The sequence below is a fragment of the Rhododendron vialii genome, chromosome 1a (assembly GCF_030253575.1).
Source record: "Rhododendron vialii isolate Sample 1 chromosome 1a, ASM3025357v1".
In the NCBI taxonomy this organism is placed as follows: domain Eukaryota; kingdom Viridiplantae; phylum Streptophyta; class Magnoliopsida; order Ericales; family Ericaceae; genus Rhododendron; species Rhododendron vialii.
Genome location: NC_080557.1, coordinates 47,195,761 through 47,211,504, shown reverse-complemented (window position 1 = coordinate 47,211,504; position 15,744 = coordinate 47,195,761). Strand labels below are relative to the sequence as shown.

General features: G+C 38.4%; 2 protein-coding genes across 3 annotated transcripts; both read right to left on the bottom strand.

The window, feature by feature from the left end:
- Positions 1-2,475: 2,475 nt before the first annotated feature.
- LOC131325670 (uncharacterized) lies at positions 2,476-4,742 on the bottom strand. Of its 2 annotated transcripts, none has more exons than XM_058358061.1 (5): positions 4,605-4,742; positions 4,323-4,367; positions 3,709-3,886; positions 2,862-2,951; positions 2,476-2,767 (listed from the first exon to the last, which is right to left on the bottom strand). In XM_058358061.1, exons 1-5 carry the CDS (start codon positions 4,653-4,655, stop codon positions 2,625-2,627), a joined length of 507 nt encoding a protein of 168 aa, XP_058214044.1. In that variant the 5' UTR covers positions 4,656-4,742; the 3' UTR covers positions 2,476-2,624. The 2 variants fall into 2 exon arrangements, with proteins under 2 accessions (XP_058214044.1, XP_058214034.1); XM_058358051.1 differs by having other exon boundaries at positions 4,602-4,729.
- A 3,174-nt stretch (positions 4,743-7,916) lies between these two features.
- LOC131333785 (pentatricopeptide repeat-containing protein At4g02820, mitochondrial) lies at positions 7,917-10,854 on the bottom strand. The gene is made up of 2 exons (XM_058368537.1): positions 10,508-10,854; positions 7,917-9,357 (listed from the first exon to the last, which is right to left on the bottom strand). Exons 1-2 carry the CDS (start codon positions 10,793-10,795, stop codon positions 8,101-8,103), a joined length of 1,545 nt encoding a protein of 514 aa, XP_058224520.1. The 5' UTR covers positions 10,796-10,854; the 3' UTR covers positions 7,917-8,100.
- Between the last annotated feature and the right edge of the window lie 4,890 nt (positions 10,855-15,744).

Sequence of the window (15,744 nt, the reverse complement as noted above, 5' to 3'; positions counted from 1 at the left end):
CCGTTACGTGGTATTTCGGACCACTTTACAAACATTCACGTGAGATCTACCATTAAATGTATGAACTCCCACAAGAACGTGTGGTCTGGAATATCATGTGACGGTATTCCCGGACTATTATATAATTTCACGTTGAGCCTCGGTCGAGATAGGCAAAATGAGCCCAAACCGAGGTAAAACAGTGAGAATTCCAAATATCTATACGATTTTATGCATCCAAAACGGAAAGATTAAAAAAAAAAAAAAAGGCATCCAAAACGGAAAGATTTAAAAAAAAAAAAAAGAAGGTCTAAATTCGGTATATTTCCTTTTTATTTGGTGTAAAACGCATACTCAATTGACACAAAATAAATAGGAGTTGTGACTTGTGATAGAGAATTGCGCTAATAGAATAGATAACCATGTGCAAGGGGAAAAAATAAATAAAAAATAAACAGAAACTTCTTATTTGTGTTTTTTAATTAGACAAATTTAGAGTATATAGAAAGACAGAATTTTAACGATAAGAAAGAAGAAAACTTTAGTATATATGATAAGATTGAACGAATTATTAAACAAAAAATAAAAAAGAAGAAGGAGAAGGAGAAGGAGAAGGGGAAGGGGAAGGGATTCCTTATAGACCAAAAAGGTAGTGCAATTTAAAAAAAGGGGTGCGAAAATCGATCCCTTTGTTTTTTGATTGCTATTAAAAAAAAAAATTCAGGAGGAAGGATTTTCTTACTTTTATTTTCCTTGTGTGTTGAAACATGCAATCTAACCGAAAAAAAATAAAATATTATAGATCAGGATTAAATGGCCAGTTTTAGATACTGTAATTAACTGACGGACTCTCGAGTGTAGGGTAACTTCACTACGAGTGGAAACTGTGCATTAATTTGCAAAAAGGCCAACAACAATTTAATTTATTTATCCAAAGTCAAAAAAATTTTTTTATGGTAAAGTTCGATTATCACCTTGGAAGAAGGGGTTGAACGTTGAACTCCTACGGTACCTCCTTTCTCCTTGCACTTAAGTGCACCCTTGATGCCCATAACAATTAGTTAACCATCCTCCTCGGCAAGTAATCCACATTAGTAATTGATATATCACGGGAATAAATGGGAATGAATCATCAAAAAGCTTATATTCATCCCCTTATTTTGTTGTTGTTGTGTTGCATTCCTATATTAGTAATCCTTTGTTGATTTGTATGTTCCTGTAATTGACATAATTAAGGTTCGTACGCACGGGTCTTGAATTGACCAACAAAGTGAAGTGCCAGTAATTAAAATTGGAGTGCTAAAATCAATCTCCCGAAAGAAAACCAAAGTTAAGTGCCCGATCAAAAGAACACATCGTCTGCCAAGTACTTTGCAATCCTGAGTTGGGTTTTGATGCAGTAGCCAAGGAGGAGGAGTACCATCTTAAACATGATTTCTACTAAGCGGCATTTTCGTAATATAACTGACCGTGGATTTAGGAAACAGGCTCACCTAGGTTCAATCCGAAATGGTCCAACCCCCTTTGGCCATGTGCCGTGAGGATTTTAGCCTTCCGAGGCCATTTAGGCCTCTCAATGGGCCTTCGTTCCATTTTGGGCCTTTCTTTACTCTCTTATAACTTTCCGCAATCATTTTCGTTTCAGCCTATTCTTTTTTCTGAAGTCTTGTTTTTCCCTCTATTTTATGGATCGTTAATAATTTCGGTATTGTTTCGTATGTTTTCTAGGATTAGGTTTGCTACCCTTATATTCGGTTTTATGCCTTTTGGCTGAACAATTGATTATTTTTTATAAAGAAAAGAGTCAGAGAGAGTTTTTTCTAACTATTGTATTTGTGATTGTTCTTGTCGCTTCGATCATCAACCTTCTTAATCGCTTCCCTGCATCAATTTTCGTTCCACTAAATAATCTTCGAAAAAAAGTACTCCTAAAAGACACAGCTAGCTAGCTTCTCACAGTACTGGTGCTATTAAAATAGACAGCCATGAGAAAGTAACTAACTTAAGGACATCATAACTTGATATTGCTTGACAAGTACTTAGCAATCCGAGCTGGTTTTCCATTGCATACAGTCAAGTCAAGAGTAGTCCCATAGCCCATACGATCAAGTAGCACACATGGTACTTTTAGCCATGAGAAAGTACCTAATTTTTTTTTTGGTCTTTCAATGAACTTCTTTTGATTTTTCCTCGTACGTAACTTTTTACTTTTTAGATTCATTTAGCTAACTTCAAGTGATTAAGAAAAAGCAAGTTCAGCTAATTAGATTTGTGCCAAAAAAAAAAAGGAGTTGAGTAGGTTAACGAAAAAGATTGAATATCAGAAATACGTAGGATTAGGAATTTTTCTACATCTGGATTCATGTTCAAATCAGTTATTGGAAGTCCGTTGGATAATCATTTACTAGTTATGCAAATTTCGCATGATATTATTGAGTCTACTTGTAACAGTGCCCTAAACTGTTTTTCTTCTTCTCCGTGAAAGGGCGATCCAGGTTGTTTGAAATATATTGCCAACATCCATCATCAAAGATTATTTGTGAACAAATAAAATAAATTACATTCAAGACTGTCATGTACGTAGAAATCAACAAGAAAAAAAACTAGATATTGCTTGTGTTTTATTGACTCTGTGTGTGAAGGTGCTAGTAAGTCCATTCTTTTGGGAGAAATATCTCTGGGGAAGCACTGCGGCTTTGTGAGATGACACAGTAGTGAGTTGATCCATCCTTGCCCTTTTTATTGCCTTTTGCGTTGCGATCGACACTTTTTGACTCGCTATTTGTATCTGCGTAGAAGATTGATGCACTTTCAAATCATATTCAAGAGAAAAGCTAGAAATGGCATGGGAAGACTGATATTGTAACATTCAAAGTGACAACCTTTCGGTGGTTTGATTTGCAATCCCAGTTCGTGCACGTTGAGATTAAGAGCTTGGACCACGCGGGAAGGGAGGAGAACCGGAGAGCAAGCTGCAAAGAAAATAGATCATAAGAGTGATATATATTTACTCGGCAATGATATGTAAACCACTGATCCATATCTTATGGGTGTAGGTCCAGTGGTTATTTTCATGTGGTATGTCCTCGTAGTGTAATTTGGTGGTCGGCGCAGGATTACTATTCAGTTGATATATGTTTCAAAAAAAATATAACGGAGTCATACATCATGCGGGCATTGATTAGGTGATCATTTCCACGTGGCATAACTCAGACGGTGGAATTAGGCGGGTCATTGTAAAACGTAGCGTCGCCATTCAGTTTCTCCTTGTGAAAAGAATGGAAATGGTGTGTTATGCTCCATTGATGTTTGGAAAAATACAATATGATGGGGAAAAAAGTTAGAAGTTTCATTAAGTGACTAAAGAGCAGAAATGGAAATGGCCTTGTCACATATCAAAAACAAAGGAAGTAGAGTACCTACTAACTCAAATTCCCCTTCTCTAAACCTCTCCCCACTTTTGAAAAGACTCAAAAATTAGTGATATTATGGTTTCTCTTCGTTTGTTTCGTCTTAAGCTATCTAAACAGGCCATCAAAGAGGGAAAAAAATCAGAGTTCTTATCTATTATCTTTTATTTCCAAAATCCATCAATTCGTACGTAGTACAAGCAGCATAACTTTTCGATTCTAATGTTTTGATTTTCCTTTATACTACTTGCTAATTAATGGAAATTCGAAACAAGTAACTAATTAAGTTATCAATAGTTACAAAAATAGGTGCTAGTACCTGGCTTTTTGGTAGGGTGGAAGCCAGTGTCTGCTCTCCGGGGGAGGAAAACTCCGGTGCCGCATGATCTCGGGCCAGAATCTAAGAAGATAGCTTGCATTCCTGATCCAGCAGCTCCCCAGTTGGCGGGCTTAATTCTTGGTTTGTGATATTTTGGTTTCGAGCTACCCTTTGGTTGCTGATCCAACATCACCAATCCAATCAATAAATTTGAGTGTCGACATTGATTAATTCATCTTCCTAGCAGAGTTGAGCTTAGCCCAAGCACTAAATTGTGTACCACATCAACACTTTTTCTTTACAGTAGTGGGAATAAACTGTTGAGTTTTTGAGTTATGTAACGAAATCTCGTGTTTATATTGCACCTCTCCAGTCTAAACCCATACCGGAGACCAGTCGATATCCTGATTTACCTCATACTATCAGTCATTTGCTTTTGAATTATGCATAGATAACAAGAAAACTTCAGGTGATCATTTGCTAACTCTTTCAAGTATATGAATCCAAATCTATGGTTTTCTATTCAGTCCATGCACCCACACACATACCATGCAAATACTTATGCGTAGGCTACGTTACATGAACATGGGATGAAAGATTGGATGTGTACGTACCGGTAGGAGTCCGTTTTGTGGGTATCTCTGATTCCTCAAATATTCCTGGAGGGCGATTGAAAATAGCAAAATGATCAGTCATTGTTTTGCATCAACCAAAGGCGAAGAGTCGGTATGACTTCAATTCGCTCGTATCAGTAAACGTATATTCGGTTCAAGATTAGTCGGTGTGCATGGAGCTGGAGAAAAACATGAATATTAACCATATGTGTCTGTAGATGGATATACAGCAGAGGCCCAGTGTAACTGTGGAAGTCGAAAACGAAGAAAACAGAGTACTACCTTCGACTCGGATCCTTTTTCGACACCAACTTCGACCCCGTCTTCAGCCATTGTGAACACTGGTACTACTTCTCCAAGTTGAGAGAGAGAGAGACTCTGTTTCTTTCTTCTAGTGGAGAGAGAGAGAGAGATGTCTAAGTTTCCAACTTCCAACCTGCAACGTAACTATATAGAATATAGATACATGTAGAGGTGGATGAAATTTGTATATTGACCTCGATTTGAAACAATAATTACGCACACAACCTAATTTGAATTCTTGACGTCTTGGCTTTACCCAAGTTACACCGGGCATAACAATTTCTCCAAACAACTGTTTTTTACTCCCAGTGCTTCTAATCATTATTTAGCTCAACTGTCGTTTATTTTTAGTGGAGTAATATTTATTTCTTACAAACAAAATCAAGTCAAATCACTCAAAGAATAGTTATGAATATTACCATTAATAGGTCAACGTAATCAAAGTGCGAAGCTTACGCCACATATTACTTTTGTTATCATTCCTCGATTTTATTTTTTCAATTCACTTGGTTCTTTCTAGTCTTGGGACGAAAACCACCATGTAAGATGTCGAGCGGGATAGATACAATGATGTTCCAGCTGCGTAGTTCGTAAATAAAGAGAACTGAACTTCGTAACGTTACTCACGGTATCAGACTTAAAAAAGAAAAATTCGTACAGTATATAAAATTCAAGTATTGTAGTAGCCGGGTTGGATTTAATAAGTTTAATTCTAGTTATTGGCCTGCAATATTAGTACTATTTGACATCATATTTGGTTAGATAAGTCAACAACCCCGAGGGGCATGTTAGTAATTGAAGAGGTATGAGCCCAAACGTGGATAGGTTGGGTTGGGTTCGGTAAACCCCCTCTTGCCCCCGTTTGGTTGTTGCAGTTACTCTTCACGTAAGACTCCTCTGCTCCAAATAATACCACTCTTCTCTTTTATTTTATTCCCTTTTCTCTTTCTATACCACTACACACAAACTACTAACATGTACTCCCTTCGTCCCTTTTTAAGTGTCCTGCTTCGTAACTCCAACTTATTAAAAAGACATCATCATTATACCTTTTACATCAATTTTTTCCTCCACTTTCCCTACTTACCCATATCATTACATTTTTACTCACTAACTTTTCAAAATGAAATCTATTTTTAGGGACAAAATAGACAATGCACTAACTTTCGCCCTCCTAACTTTACAAAATGGACACTTATTAAGGGACAGCTCAAAATGGCATACTGGACACAAAATAAGGGACGGAGGGAGTACATTCTTATTGTTTTTTTTTTGGGTTCGGCGGTCAGGGTTCTCAGCCCGAGCCGCCTTAAACACACCTCAACTAATTCATTCCCAGGCTCGGTCAAAGGAAGATGTTTGGGTTTCGCGGTCAGGAGTTCCCAGCCCATCACAAGGGCAGAGCCAAAAAATTTGGTTAGTGGGGTCAAAAATTATATTCATAACCAAACTAAACCAAACCGAGCCTTACGTCCCAATCACTTGGGGTCGGCTACATGAATCCGTTTTCTCCAGTGGACGAATAATTATATTCATATGCAATATATTTTTTTCTATGCACTAGTCCAAAATAACTAAATTAAGAGGTTAATTTTAAGATCGATATGCACGAATAATTCATTTTTGTCTCATAATTGGTCCCAAAAGACTTATTATATTTGTATAATAATGCATGATAGTCTCATTCAAAGCACTATCAACTCTAGAAAAGAAGAGAACGCTTGGGATTTCTATACATTTGTAGGGTTAAAATAGCATAATTTGGTCGCAAACTATCAAATGTTCTTGTGGAAAATCAAAGTGAGTGGGGTCACTTGACGTCATGACTTGACCCCAATTGTTCCTTATTGCCTCTGCCCATGCTGCCCGAGGCAGCTTACGCGCGCCTCAACTAATTCATTCCCCGGTCCGGTCAAAGGCAGGTCATCCACGCCAGAAATATACATCTACGTCAAATATATACATTGTCTGCATATAAAACTTTATCTTTGATGTACATGTATAGATTGCTATTGGGTTATCAGGTAGATGAATGGGGGAATAGGAGGTGGTGGCTCTCAGCACGGTTCATAAGAGAGATGAGCAGTGGCTAGTTTATCTTCTTCTTAACTACCACACCAACCCACCAACAGTCTGACGAAGTTCAGCTTGGTTTAGGAAAGTAAACCCCTCTTTGCTGGACACCTGTCGATTTGGGATAGGCCAAACTAGGCCATCTATTGATGAAGTTCCAAATTTGGTATCACTTGAGAATACAGGTAGGCCAACCAGGTTGTTTATACTTATACCTAGAAAGAGCTGATCCATGCCTCCATACGAGTAATTATTCAATGCTTTTAACCAACCGCGTAGCGACATTAGTAATCTTTTGCTCAGATTTTTAGAAGAAAGAGGTGGATTCACGTCTAAATGGGTTGACTTGTTGGTCAAGACCTGAGACGTAGAGATAGGTAGCCGTTGTCTTCTACCAGTGAGTTTTTTCCATAAACTAAACTAAAAATCTAAACAGATGCAAGAAATCCAGATTTTGAGTATCTATACTCAATTTGAAAATGACGTACAAGTTCACAAGACTATCATTTACCGCAAGATATCACAGAGTAGTAGCAAAGGTAGGCAGTCAACCCCCATTTTCAACTCTCTCTATTTCAACTCTTCGTATATTCCAGTTTCGAAAAAGTCCCAACCAAAAAACTGCTAACCAACTCAGAGAAACCAAAAATATACAAGAAATATACTACGTCACAAGGCAAGGCATCTCAAGATTCAACCTATCCAAAGTTTTCACTCCATTCCAGAGGTTCAAATGAAAAGGCATACAAGATGTGAAAGAACGGCAAATTCATGTAACTCCATGAAGATTGAAACCCCGAAAATTTGGTAACACCAATGGACAAACCTGAAGACGATCCTGCTATCCCAAGCTGTCATAAAAGTTGGATATGAAAATAGGGTTCAGGGTTTTACTTGCAAAATTGGTAACACCATTGCACCAATGGACAAACCTGAAGAAGATCCTGCACGCCCAAGCTGTAACAAAAAGTGCATACGAAATGGCAAATTGATGCGTTTGTTTCACTTAAATGGAGGCTTTCAGTTGAATGACCTACTACTGTCTTGCAGCTTTGCTTCCTGGACTTTGTTCTCACAACTTTCGATGCACAAAATCTTCCAAGCAATAAAATTTTCCAGCTTCAAACTGGTTAAACATAGTCTGTGAATACCCCCCTTCTTCATCCAGTAGCATCTAAACTAAGGCAAAATGTCACTGCTTATGGAGGCCCCAAATCCTTTCAAAGAATGGGTTTTTTCTTCGTTATATTTTTGCGCATGCTACCACCTCAGTATACACGTAAGATGCAGAAAACAAATCAAGCAGTTCTTGCTATGAAGTCAAAATAAGATCAAACACAGAATCCAACTCGACTTAAGAACAGACATAGATTGTGGAGTCCAATACAATCAAGTGTTCTGTTCAAGAAAGACAGCTTGAAACTTCACTCACACGCATTTTACTTGTCAATTTAATAAGATTATGAGTTTCATCATCCAACGGAACTTTATCCTTCTTCATGCGCTCGGAAACTATAAGTGGCATTTTACCAGCTTTGGCATAAGTACGGAGAAGCAAATTATAGACTTCTGTATTCACATGGCCAGCTTTTCGAAGACTAACCAACAACTGCTCTGCACCCTCGACATGCCCTTGCTCTTCTAGGATCCTAAACACTTCTCGAATAATCTTTTCATCAGGATCCCATTTCTTCACACTACCAACAGCTTTCTTGAAACAATCCAAAATTTTGTCCAGCTGCTTTTGTTTCAAATAACCCCATGTAAGAAGCTCCCATGTGGTGTAACCGGGTTTGATGCCTCTTTGAACCATCCGATCGAAAAAGTTTTCCGCGGTTTCCATCCGGTTTTTGTTGATGTAAGTTGCAAGGAGTAGATTTGGAATCCTAGAGTCACCCGTGGGAGAAACAGATTCCCACTCACTATAGAGAGTCTCTGCTTCTTCAAACTCCTTAAGTTTTAAGAGGGATGATATCATGGAATTATACTCTGCGTCATTCATTTTTTGAAAATGTGACTTCATCTTTTTCCATATCCGCCTAACCTCATCCTTATTTCCCATGTTTGAATGCAAAGTAATGAGGGAGGAGTAAGCACCTCGAACTTTTCGAGAGACCCTCTTCTCCATTTCCTTCACAGTAAAAGCTGCCTTTTCAAGCAGTGAATTTTTAATGTATAAGCCGGTTAATGTGCTATACGTCACCCAATCTGGTTCTATTTTCGCCTTCTTTAGCTCGAGGAAGACCTTTTCTGCAGTTTCGACATCACTCTGTGAGGCACAAGCAGTTAGCCACAAATTGTAAGTGAACACATCAGGTGAAACGTTCTTCTTCAGCTCCAGAATCACTCCTGGAACCTCTTCTAATTGCCCATTGGAGATATAAAGGGACAACAAATGGTTATAAGGAAGGGGATTCTTCAAGAACCCACATTCTGACATTTTATCCATAAGAGCCTTGGCTTTAGAAGATTCCTTGTGCTGGACATAAGTGTGAAGAAGTGCAGTACAAGTAGGCTGGCCTTTCAAACGATCAGGGAGATCTTCAAAATACTTTTCTGCACTGCTTAGGCCACGAACTTTCGCAATCAAGTCCAAATGCACTGCATAATCTCCTGATAGCAACTTGATATCATCTTCTATATTCATCCATTCACATATCTGCATCAAATAATCAAATTGAGACTATATTTTTGGGTATGTAGTGAAAAACACATCAACTATATTTTAAATTCCAGCAAACCAGATTTACAAAACCTAGGCATTGTGAATATGCAGAACCAAGCTACCTGAAGTTTTTTAAATTTCCAAAACAACTTGGTATATAATGCTTATCAATATCTTATGCTGTGTAAGAGACAGCTCCATGGCAACTACAAGTGCTATAGAATTTAACTTGTTGATCGAAAACTTGAAAAGAGAATGGGCGGCCTTCCAGAAGCAAGTGTTGGGATATTCCCTAAACACACAAGAGAACAATTCCCTGCCACAACTTTACATATGCAGAAACCATACAACGGCAGGGTTCAAGCATCACATAACAATACTGAAAAGCACAAAAGGAAAGAATCAAGTGGACTCAATCCCATAATGGAAGAAATATTCCAGTTTCATCACATAATAGAGCTGAACCATAGAGTGGTGCACTTCTTAACATGAACAGACTCCAACCAAAGAGGACAATGTCCATGAGGTCCTTAGATTGGAAAATTAGAATGTACACATGCTTCAATTCACCTACATTCATCAACCTCAATTTCTCGGTTCTCTTTGTCAACTCAACAAGCACCTCAAATTTCAAGTCCATGTTTAGTCACATAAAACCACATTTCCCGAATTCCACTTAATTGCCCTACGTAAAAACACCTACACATTCAAGAAAACTCAAGCTAAAGTATTCTACTTTTTTCAATCCTTTGCTCAGTAACGGAACACAAATACTTGAAAACCGAGAAAATGAATTGCACAAACATTCAACCACTCAACGGACTATTACCATCCCAGAGTTAACAACTTCAATTGGCAACATCGAATTCATATCACAAAGAATCTCCTTACATGTTACTTCCTTATATTTAGCTTAGTCACTTAATCATTCATAGCACACTCCGCTTCCCCACTCAATTCTCGCTCCGCGCACTCAATCCTCACTCATGATTTTTAGGAGTTTACAAAGTTTATGAGGAACCATTTCACGCTCGCCCTCCCGTGTAATGTGAATTAGATATTTTGTATATTTATTTATCTTAACAAAAAAATCAGGTTACAATTCAAGACTAGAGATGAAGGCCATATTAATACTAGTAGATACCTCGAGAGCGTGTTTGTAGCGCTTGAGTTTTCGTAGCTCTCTTACGACACGATTGAGCTGGTACTTTTGAACTTTGTGCCCTTCCTCTTTCCACTTGCGTATAGCGATGACAGCGCTGCGTTTCGAGTAAACGAGGCTCAGAAGCCGTTTACCCAGCGTGTCTCCGCCGCCGGCATTCGGGGCGGAGCGGCTCACGGCGCCGTCCTTCAACGCAGGCTTCGCCACCGATTCCGCCGAGAAATAGCGCGCCGCGGCCAGCGCTGTGCTTCCGACGCGACGGCGCAACATCTTCGGTCTATGCTCGTCGTTGGCTTGATGTTGTGTGAGCTAAGGGTGGAAAAATTTGATCGAAGTTAACATGGGCCGGGCCCTCTGTTGAAGACAGAGGAAGGCCCAAACATAACGTGGGCTTTCGGGCCTCAATTTCCCCAGTAACCTGTTCAGCCCAGTTTAAACAGGGGAAGGCCCTATTAGATCCAGAACCGATGTGAACTTCATTTTGTGGGACCCACTTAAAATGTAGGGTAACGCATAGCGTGTAACTATGTAGTGTAGGTAGGCTATTGAACTTAAATTATTACTATTTTCTATTTTCGTCACGGAGCTATTAATTTGTTTCCATGTTAAATTAGGTTGTGATTGATGCCTGAAGTTTCTAATGGCAACCCAACACTTGCAATGAAAGTTTAATAAATTCTTCACACATATTAAATTCTTTAATTTGTCGTTGAACGAAAAGTCAACACAAAACTGACGATTCTCTCAGTGTATAAATTATCAATAATCCTATGGACACAACTAACAGCCACAACCGTCTACCTGGTACTGCATGAGTTGTGGTTGCAAAGTAATTTCAAAATGGTTGTTTTCTTATTACTAATCAAACAACACGTGACAATGCCTAACATATCCAATTGTTGTAACCTTTCACATATATGGAAAAGAATGGTGTACATTCTCACTCCAAAAGTGATGGGTCATGGGGATGAGGTGGGATCAAACTAATCCAAAAACAAGATCATGAGTGTGTAGTACGACATGTCAGAAATATACAAAATCGGACCGCTCCACTCATTTCCAAACGTATGAAAAGGATTAAACCTCGCGGGTACACAAAAAGTCTGACTACGTACTCCCTCCGCTCATTTCCAAACATGTGGCAAGGATTAAACCCTTTTTGTTTCCAAGTTTGAGCTGTAAACAACAAGTACTAGAGTCCTGCCGACTCTTTTTTGTCAAATCTTTTCGAATATTCCAATAGGAGCTATAGGCTAGGCTCTTGAGACAAGGGGGTCGGTCCCCATGAATCCATTTTACAAGATACCTAGTCTGTTTGTAGTGGAGTATTTGGCTAGACCAATTATAAGAGCAACTTGACTCTTTCGGGACCAGTAGAGTAGAGTAGAGTAGAGTAGAGTACGTCTTGCACGCATCATCTGGTTCAATTATTTTCGTGCAGGCACTACTTCAGTTTTGTGTGTGTATATATATATATGGTACTTCTAATCATTAAATTAACGAACTCAGCAACTTCTTTTTTTTGATGGGTCTTTTTTGATAAGTGTTCGAGTCAAGTTAGAGTTGTGCTACGTGCACAGCAGCTGTGCACAGCGGTCTTTTTCTCCCGCCTCGGGTAGCGCAAAGATGATCGAAGCCGCTCATTTTGTTCAAAATATGTCGTTTAAGGTCTCTGTAAAAAATGAGTTTCGTTCGATATCGTTAGAGGCGTTAACAAAACACCTAAAATCACTTCAGAATTTAGCCGATCATCTTTGCGCTACCCGAGGCGGGAGAAAAAGACCGCTGTGCACAGCTGCTGTGCACGAATCATTTCTGGTCAAGTTATGCAGATTAACTAGATAAACTACAAGTATTTTTTTGTTTGGAGTTACGAAAGTGTAGCCAGGCTCTAATAGCTCCGAATAAATTAGTCAATGTGTTGGAGAAAAGGCCGAGAACTTCTATTCAAGCAGCGAAATCTTAACCGTCTCCAGAGTTTTGTCCCTCCACCATACGCCAAGGTAGCTGCTTCTGGTCCGTTATAAGGGAGCTATGCAAAGGTTTCCACGAGTTGATGATAAAATCGCTGCCATAGTAACATCATAAAACCAACAACTTAACACTCAAGATTTGAATTGAATACTACAGGCTCATGCTTTGACAGTTTTAATTTCTTTCCCTTGCCCTTAAAGTTATTTCAATTTTTTATTCTTCTGTTGTGTACCGTATGGTGGGGTGACTCGTATGTTTTTAAAAACACGATAATGATCTTTCTGATTAAAGAGAGTAATTATTCAAAAGTCCAGGAGCACGTACCGCCACATGGTATTCCGAATCATTTTACAATCACGTGTTTATGTGGGGTTCATACACTAAGTACTTAGTGGCAGACCCCACAAGAATGTGTGGTTTAAAGTGGTCTGTATTTCTACTTGACGGTACTCGCAAACTATTGTATAATTTCACGTTAAAAGACAAAGGTAATGGAGGGAAATCTTTCCCCCTAATTTTACATGGTTTTCAAAAAAAAACAAAAACCTAGCTTTCATTATTAACTTTTGACGCAAGGGGAGAACAATGAGTTGAATGTAGAAAAATATCTCACCCGATCGATTCACTTCAACCACTACCAAGAAGAAACTCCCTTGGCCCTTGCATGCAGGGTTGGAGCCAGAATTTTCGCATAAGAGGACGAGCTATATTTCAAGAGCGGAGGCGAGACGATATATTTTGATAATAAATTTTTTTTCCAATGTAATAGCAGTATTTTTTAAAATCGTAAGGGGGAAGGGGCGACCGCCCCTACTAGCCCCTAGCTCCATCCTTGCTTGTGTGGCCACTCAACTACTACTGCTATTGTTAATACTACTGTGGCTATCTCCCTCTCTCCGACACCTTGTTCTTACTCTTTTCACAAAGTTGATGTACTAAAGATACTCCATGATTCTGCTACTAGTTATTAGAACAATATTGGTACTTATAACATCGCTTGTTAATATTTTGATAACTCGATTAAATGTTCGGACCAGCTTACACGTACGTTGATTAATCCCAGGAGATCAATCTCATAGCCAACATTGCTTGTTAATTAATACTCCTAATAATTCTCAAGCAAAATACTTTGTGTCATGTAGGAATGGCATGATCTCGGGTGTGTAAACATATATAGTAGATATATAGATGGTGATTATGTGAGTCTATTACGAGAAATATATATATATGGACCAAATTCTTGTTACATATTAAAGGAAAAAGAGCGGCAGAGTGACAATGACTGGGCGGACCACCGATGATCTGGCCATCCTTGCCTAGCGACGACTAGGTTTCCTTTATGAGTGCGGTCCTCCCTTCTAAACGGCTAACTAAAATTTCAAACGTGTCGCATTTCTCAAACCAATGTATGATGTCTTAATTTCGTCCAAAAAGAAAAGTAATAATATGGGATCCAAACTATGACAATTGCATCTCCCATCTTCTGATATCTTACTCGAGTAAATATTAAATTTTATAGGAAAAATAAAAAATATTAAGTCGTGAAAATGAACCACCTAACGATTGAAGTGGCACCTTGAAATTTAGGTCACACATAAAGTGAATGACATTGATCTACTTTTTAGATGGGCGAACAAAGTAATACTTTGTGACATGGGCGAACAAAGTAATACTTTGTGACATGTGTATGCATGTATTCCTCGTTTAGATTGAAGTTGGAGAACTAGGGTTAACGAGTGATGACATATCAAAACGAGACCATGCAACCTGTAGATCCATCGTTCTCACGACATTGCCTGGCTAGCCAATGTTTGAAGAGGTGATTGAGGATAGCTGTGGTGGCCATATTTGATAACCATGTCTAACGTACCAAATGTGGTTGTGTTCAGACCGTACATGCACAAATGTAATATAAGAAGCATGCTGCAGGATTCCTTACCCTGCCCATTCGAGCCCCACAGCCCTCAACCAACGCCCAACTACCGAAGAACAATTCAATACAAGACAAAAGGCTTGATTAAGACATTGAGATCTCGTTCGTTTAGAGGTTTTGGATTTTGAATTCTAATTATTATTTTATTTTTCTTTAATTATTACTTTCATTTTTCTCTCTATCTCTCTTCAATCATTACCCCTATTTTCAATTATTACGCTATTTCTCTTTACACTCATTATCTACAAATTCAAATCCAAAATAACAAAACGAACGGATCTGAAAGACTGTGGTTAATTAATGGACTCGAAAGGGTTCTTATACATGTGTGTGTCGGCAGTGCTAGCTTACCCCATCTCTCTTTCTCCTTCCTCGCAAGAAATAAAGATTAAGACATGGAAGTCCAAATATGATAACCTGGTCAAGAGGTAAAACTTGAGGGTTTTTCTTTTTTTGTGCTCATAGGTTCGAATCTTTTCAGGTGTTTGGGTCAGACCATGCTAATTTTATTAAGCTCCCGCAAGTAGGCGCTAAAATTGAACTCCCCTATCAGATGAAATGTTCGTAAACTAATTTGAACACGTGAAATATATAAAATAAATGAAAAACGTAAGGACCAAACTCCACGTGGGACACTTTCCTCTCCTCTTTTATAAAGGAGAAGAATGTCACCCACTTTCTAATTATCATATGCCCCATGTAGCCAATTTCAAGCAACCCAAACAAGAAACATCCGTACGCCTTCACCACTTTTTGCCTTGCATGGCATCGTTAATACAGAGGTGCTACAGGTAGCTGTACCGACAGCATACACACATAGATTTTGAACCCATCTCGGATTCTATAAAAATTATCGGAATTACTTTTTTTTTTTTCAAAATATTTTCTTTAAGATTCATGTAAAAAATCATCTCAATTCGATATCGGTAAAGAGGTTTACGAATCATTCAACTTTGTTTTAGAATTTAGTCATCTTTTCAGGATTCGTGATGAGTCTAAAATTAATCTGTCTGCTGTACATCCAGCCTTTGCTGTACTTTTTTTTTAACCTGCCTATGCTGTACTCATATCGGCATATCCTTTCTGTTGTTAATAATGGACCACTCTAGCTAAGAAACCGAATAATATATCTTACCCTTTTCAACATAGAAAAGTAATTTTGTGTCAATTAATTATGCTAGTAATAGAATCTCAGAAGGAGGACTGAATATTTTAATATTATTAAGTTTGGCACTAACAAGTAACTTCATCTTCTTCTCTCTCTTTTCTCAATTTGATGGGAGAATTTAAGAGTAACTTTACACCACAATAG

Coding starts and splice junctions, on each gene's coding strand:
- LOC131325670 (XM_058358051.1), bottom strand. CDS start 4,655: ATGGCTGAAGACGGGGTCGAAGTTGGTGTCGAAAAAGGATCCGAGTCG. Junction 2,952..3,708: donor CCACCCTACCAAAAAGCCAG/GTACTAGCACCT, acceptor TTTTCTTTGCAG/CTTGCTCTCCGGTTCTCCTC. Junction 2,768..2,861: donor GCAAATCAAACCACCGAAAG/GTTGTCACTTTG, acceptor TCTTCTACGCAG/ATACAAATAGCGAGTCAAAA.
- LOC131333785 (XM_058368537.1), bottom strand. CDS start 10,795: ATGTTGCGCCGTCGCGTCGGAAGCACAGCGCTGGCCGCGGCGCGCTAT. Junction 9,358..10,507: donor GCTACAAACACGCTCTCGAG/GTATCTACTAGT, acceptor TATTTGATGCAG/ATATGTGAATGGATGAATAT.